We start from the raw sequence: 6,235 nt of genomic DNA, 5'->3' as shown, positions 1-6,235 counted from the left end.
CCCCAGTCCAAAAACATGCAGTTTAGACTAATTGGTGTTTCCAAATTGCATGTAGTATGTGAGTGTATGTGAGTGTGTTCTCTGTGATGGACTGGCACACTGTCTAGGGTATACTCTGCCGAGTGCCTCCAGCTATAGACTCCAGGGTTCCCCTGACCTCAAGGATTAACAAAGTTTTTAAAATCTTTAATCTTAAATCTACCAATACCAATAATGTACTTGATGCAAATAACAAATTCATATTCCATATAATCCCTAATACACACAATTAGTCAATAACAGTGACACACTCTTGAAATGCTTGTAATCAAAAGCTATTTAATTCTAATTCTGACATCCTGTTCATCACTAGAATGATTCATAATCATATTAAAATATATTACATACAAAGGCATTGTAGGGTGTTCGGCGAACCTTGTTTAGGTTCGAGTTAAGCTGTAGGGTTAAATATGTGGAAGTTTTAGTGTTTCGGAGAGTCCCTAGTTGTATATTCCACAATTTCCTGATTAATTTTCAATTTTTAAGTTTTTAAGTTCAGATTGTGAGTGAATTAACATGTATGGCTTGTGTTCTATCTAATCTAGAGCTCCCCAGGTGTAAACCCCATTGATGTTTGGAAGAGGAAGCTCTCTGTCCATGATGATGTCACAGATGTCAGGTTGAAGCAGGATGCCGTTAAAAGTGCTGCTGACATCAGCGGCAGTAAACATTCCATTAGTGGTGCTGTCCTTCACCTGGAGCCACACCTGATCTCCTGCGCTCAGGTGTAGCACCACCTTCTGGGAGGTGGAGCCTAACTCAGATGCCTGCGTGCTTTTTACTACAGGCTGGAAGTTCCAGAAGAGTCCAACCTTCAGGGTGCGAGTGGAGGTGGTCAAGTGAAAGCTAAAGGAGTAGGTGCCATTGACCGGTGCTGTGTATATACCTGTGCTCGGGTTGTAGTGCTGCTGCAGGTTATAGATGACACGCCCGAATGCTATTGGCTGATTGGCCGCTGGGAATGATGATCGTAGTGCGGCAGAGAAAGCAGATTGTATGGCTGGGCTGCATGGACCAGGCATTCCTATCATTCCCATCTGCCCTGTCTCTCCTTTAGGACCTGTCTGTCCTGCAACACCCTGAGGCCCAATTTGTCCGGCTTCTCCCTTAGTGCCCTTGGCTCCTACAGGTCCCACTTCACCTTTCTGTCCATCCTTACATGAGCAATTTCCCTCCTTCCCTGGTTCACCTTTATTCCCCAAGAGTCCAGGTGTGCCTGGTGTACCATTCATGCCTGGATCACCCTTCAAACCTTTTGCACCAGGTACTCCAGCTTGCCCAGGCAACCCAGGTAGTCCGACCGGACCAGGAAGACCTGGGTCACCTGGAGAACCAGGAAATGAAACACACCCCAGTGGGCACTCACCATCTGCTCCCTTAGGACCCGGGTCTCCGACCCTGCCGTCCACACCTTGATCTCCTTTATCACCTGGAACTCACACATGAGTATTATGAACATTTGTGAACAAAGCACGTTAAGCAGATTTAAGCATGAGTTTCAGTTTCACTGACCTTTGAGCCCTCGCATGCCTATAAAGCCCTTTGGTCCCTCCGGGCCTCGCTCTCCTTTCATTCCGTCATCTCCTTTCTCACCTATGTGTGTGAGAGAGTATAGCATTTGACTAAATGATGCTTTATTACATTATTCTGATCACATTGTGTCCTCCTATTGAGTGTGTGATTCTGCCCTACCTTTCAGTCCCTGCTGTCCAGTCAGTCCCTGTACACCACGAGGTCCGGTCAGCCCCCTTAATCCTTGAGCTCCAGGACTTCCTTTTAATATACACACACATTTATCAAGAGTGCAACTGAATATATTTTATTTTAATTGGTCATGTTCATGGACCCCAACTATTTTAAACATTTGAAACATCACTGATAATAAATTATAGACTGGTAAACTGGTGATAGGATCTTTATCCCATCTAAGCCAATGAAGACCAAAGGCAAGCTTGTACAATCCAATCCCATAAATTGCTGAAAAAAATGCTGGGTCATGGGGCTAAGTAGGCAAATAATTTATGGTTGTTGATCTAACCTTTAAATTCTCGACCCGCTTGAGCATCCATGGGATGCCCCCAACGAAAAAGTCTGATCCACTGAGCAACAAAAGGATATGTCGCTACATTCCTGGTAAACACCTACATACGTCTTGTTGAGTCATGTTCCAAGGGACCAGAGCTGGCCAGGTGGCACAAGGGGAACCCACACTATATTTGGCATTTTAAATTTATGGCTGATCAAGGTGTACGTATAATCCCATACCACCGCTGCTGCTACTCAAGAAAAATCTGGCATTTCTGGTTGCCAAAAACCAACATTTTACACCAAGCTAAAAACATTTTAGCCATTTTTAATTTTGCTGGTTTTTAGATTTGTACAGTATGGAGTGGCATATTTTTTTTTTTCAGCAAAACCTTGGCAATAGCAATATGGAGAACTGAATTAAATTGTATCATAACCAATTATATAAACATGATATAGGCTATATAAATATTCGTTAATATATATTACATATCTAAAAATATCTGAAAACCCAACAGTTTGGAGCCTAAAGTCCACACACACCGGCAAGGCTTCCATAAAAGCACATGTCTTTTTTTAAACCATCATTGAGCTATGCTGTGTTGCGGGCACATATCTGAGGTTTTAAGCACACATTTAATAATTAGAAAGTGTCTTATGAGTACATTTACCTGCCCAGTTCAGCCCCTTACACTCTGCTATTCAGGTGATGAGAAAGATGAAAGGTGTCAAACAAGACAGTGATGCAATTACGCCTCTTCTAAAACATTTTACATAAATTATGCCTGCTAAGTAATAGATGATCCGATGAAAGGATTGATGATTAAAAGGTGCAGTGTGTCTGTGTGTAATGGTATCCTTTATCAGAGCCTGCAGTGTAAATCTTATTAGCCCTAGTGGTCTAAAAGACTCTGTTTGAAATACGTGTATCCAGACAGAACTCTTAACTGTTTGTATATCTTTTTCCAGTCTGTCTTTATATAGTCACCTCCCAGGGGTGAACACACAGCACACACAGAAAGGCAAACACGGATGGCAGACAAATATTGAGGTTTTGCTAGATACCAGGAAGTAAATCTAAGATGAAGAAATCTGTCAGTGATCATGTGGATTAATAAATACACGGAGTACATTGTGCGTGCGTAATACCCGGTAATCCCTGGTCTCCTCTCTCTCCTTTCTGCCCTTTTGTGCTTTCGCACAGTGAGCATGTGCAGAACCACGGCACCTGATCAGCAGGGGGAAGAACGGAAGCCTCCAGAAGCTTATTACATTCGGAAAGGTCAGACCCCACCCATGGATACTGCACTAAACCGTCATCTGGGACTGACATACAGCGGATACACACCAACCACAAAATGAAGGGAAACACACTCTGGGTTACCTACACACATACACACGTTCAGAGAAACACACAAACCTGCTTTACCTACAAACTCATTATTTACTGTCACGCCATCATGGGCGTGTCCCAATCCACACCCATGTCAACACCATCTCGCACAAGTTATTCGACTCACCAAGTTCCACCAATGAAACATTTTCCTCTTCCTCTTTTTCAGCTGAACTTTCGAATGTGTGTGCAACTGTCTCTACTTATACACACCTGTACACCACTAACACGCCCTGTGCCCCTTTGTATGGGCGTATAAACTATTGGAGAATTGAACATAAAAGATGCTTTTGGGGAAGTCGCCACCCAAACACACTCTTGACCCTGTCTCCAGGGTGATACAACCTTATTTTCTGTCTCCCACGCTGCTTTCTTACCCATCATGCATTGCAGGGTCATGTCCCTAAACCCCACCCAGCTAGAGTTTCACACACACACACACACTCACATCTATATTAAGGATTACATTTTATTATATAACACACACTCACTGGCCCACTTATTCTCTCTCTCATGCACATCCGCACCTATGATGATGTTATCACGGTATATATAGAGAGAACATGGTGTCTGGTGTACATGTAGCGAATGTGCTTTAAGACATACCCTGGGACATGTATTGGGACATGTCCACAGGGACTGAAAACGGTGTGGTCTTTGTGAGTTTAGGCGATCTCTATACTGAGAAAGGGTGTGCAACTTGGGTGTGTTAATGTTGTAATTCATGTTGCCTTTACAGTAAATACAGTATGTGACTTGTATAGTGAGTTTTAATGATAGTAAGGTGTTTTTTGTAGTTCTTATGTATTTTTTGTGATTTAAATTAATTATTCGACATTCCACTCTTTTTGCTTCCTTCAGATTAGTGCACTAAATGAGGTACATCGTTTTTCAGCGTGGGGAATATGGAGTGATTTAAAGCGTGGTATAGGCTTATTACCATAGATTTGTTTTTTTTTTCAATATTTCTGTATAGGTGTGCATGAATCTTTGTGTACACCAGAATCCATATATATATTTTTTTTAATAAAAAAGATTTGGAAATGCTGATTTAAAAGCAAACTAAACAAACATCTTTAAAACTTTGCTCAAGTTTAGTTTTTTTATGTCACTATTTTTTTGTCATAATTTATTAATTCATTTTATTTGCCTTTTTTCATCTTTGTCTTACTTTCTTTATTTTCTATGCTGTTTAATTAATTTTAGAAATATGATATAACTGTTTTTCCCCCCAAAATGTTCTAATTTGTTCTAAAGAACTAACATAAGCATAAGTTTCCGATAGTACTGTAAGTCGCTCTGTATAAGACAGTTTGTGTAAAATGTTATAAGAATTTACCTGAACATTAAACTTATCTTTATATTGCAGACATAAAAGAGCTGCAATTCATGATAATTATACAAATCGATCAAGTCATTCGATGTGTTACTGTTTGGATGGTTGGGGGTCTGAACCCCAGCTCTACCAAGCTTTGTATTGTGAACGCATTTTCCCAAAGGATGCAAATAATCCGTTCCAGCCACCCAAAATATTACCAATATTACCATTGAAAAGACATGTAAATGAAGTAAAATATTAATTAAAAAGACATTAAACCTTACTTAACCCTAATTTATGATATCTCTTGGCACCGACTGCCTTAAAAATTAAATTGAAAGTGGTTTCTTTTTCTCACTTTGCTTTCACGCAAAGTTGCTTCGCATGCCAAGGCAAATTTCTTGCAAAATTTTAATTCTTAAGGCAAAAATTCGTAAGGCGGGGGCGTTCCTATGCCGAGGTAGTACTGTATGAAAAAAAAGTTTTTATTCATTATGCTGTAAAGTACATGTGAGAAATAATGTTCTCTTAGGCCTTGTTCACAAGAGCGTTAAAATCAAGCGTTTTCCTGGCGTTCTTAGCATCCGGTGAGCGCGAATCAAGCGCCGAGTGTTTTCTACACATAGGAGTCAATGAGAGTGTTCACACGGACTTTGGTGATGTGCGTTTGTCTGGCTGCGCGTTTGTATGGCGTAAAAAAAAAACGTTGCATGCAGCTTTTTCTTGCCGTTCAAATCCCAACGAACGCGAGGAAAACGCTTCTAGTGCGTTTTCTTCACGTTCATTTTACGCTTCGGAGAAACAGATACATGCTATACATAGAGAAATGCGGAAAATAATAGGCAAAATAAAGCTGCAGCAGACAATCAAAAGTGGAAACTGACATTCGACAGTAATTGAAAAACTTGCGCGGAAATTTTCGCATTTCTTCATAAACCACAAAAAAACGTGAACCCAGTAGCGGCGGCGATTTTTTTCTCTCCCTACGCCGCCGTATCACGAGAATTTTCAAAACAAGAAGATTAATGTCTAATATAGCAAACACTGCCTCCACAGGTTAACACACAAGCTACACTCTGGGCTGCGGGCTGACGTTCGACAGAGACAAACGAACGCCGGTGTAGAAGTCAATCGAGCGCCTTCAACAAAACGCAACATAAACGTCTAGGACGTTCAGAGCGCGTTCGTTTATCCAAAAACTTAGCGCCCGTGTGAACAAGGCCTTAATCTTGTGTAACCACTTTGGGATCATCTGACTTCTTTCGTTAGTCCCCTGATTGACCTGTGGCGCTGTGCTCTTTTTACTCCATGCTGCAGTACCCGTGTTAATCGGAAGTTGGCGCTATCTTTTTTTAGTTGATTTTTTTTCCCCTGCAGTACCCGTATCGACCGGAGGTAGGCGCTCTGCTCTATTGATTCCTTTGTGCAGTCCTCGTGTTGACCGGAAGTGGGCGCTATGT

The 6,235-nt window shown here is 41.3% G+C and overlaps 1 protein-coding gene across 1 annotated transcript; it reads right to left on the bottom strand.

Annotated features, from left to right (window-relative positions):
• Window positions 1-520: 520 nt before the first annotated feature.
• LOC128532991 (otolin-1) lies at window positions 521-3,268 on the bottom strand. Its single transcript, XM_053507167.1, has 4 exons — window positions 3,214-3,268; window positions 1,732-1,812; window positions 1,552-1,632; window positions 521-1,468 (listed from the first exon to the last, which is right to left on the bottom strand). Exons 3-4 carry the CDS (start codon window positions 1,610-1,612, stop codon window positions 576-578), a joined length of 954 nt encoding a protein of 317 aa, XP_053363142.1. The 5' UTR covers window positions 1,613-1,632; window positions 1,732-1,812; window positions 3,214-3,268; the 3' UTR covers window positions 521-575.
• Between the last annotated feature and the right edge of the window lie 2,967 nt (window positions 3,269-6,235).

This window comes from Clarias gariepinus, chromosome 11 (assembly GCF_024256425.1).
Source record: "Clarias gariepinus isolate MV-2021 ecotype Netherlands chromosome 11, CGAR_prim_01v2, whole genome shotgun sequence".
Taxonomy (NCBI): domain Eukaryota; kingdom Metazoa; phylum Chordata; class Actinopteri; order Siluriformes; family Clariidae; genus Clarias; species Clarias gariepinus.
The sequence above is the reverse complement of the archived record's forward strand: the minus strand, read 5'-3'. Positions and strand labels throughout refer to the sequence as shown.

What these genes read in the sequence shown, in the direction of transcription:
- LOC128532991 (XM_053507167.1), bottom strand. Translation starts at nt 1,612, where the DNA reads ATGAAAGGAGAGCGAGGCCCGGAGGGACCAAAGGGCTTTATAGGCATG. An exon ending in AGGCATGCGAGGGCTCAAAG is followed by an intron (nt 1,469 to 1,551) that starts GTCAGTGAAACT and finishes TGTGAGTTCCAG; the next exon opens with GTGATAAAGGAGATCAAGGT.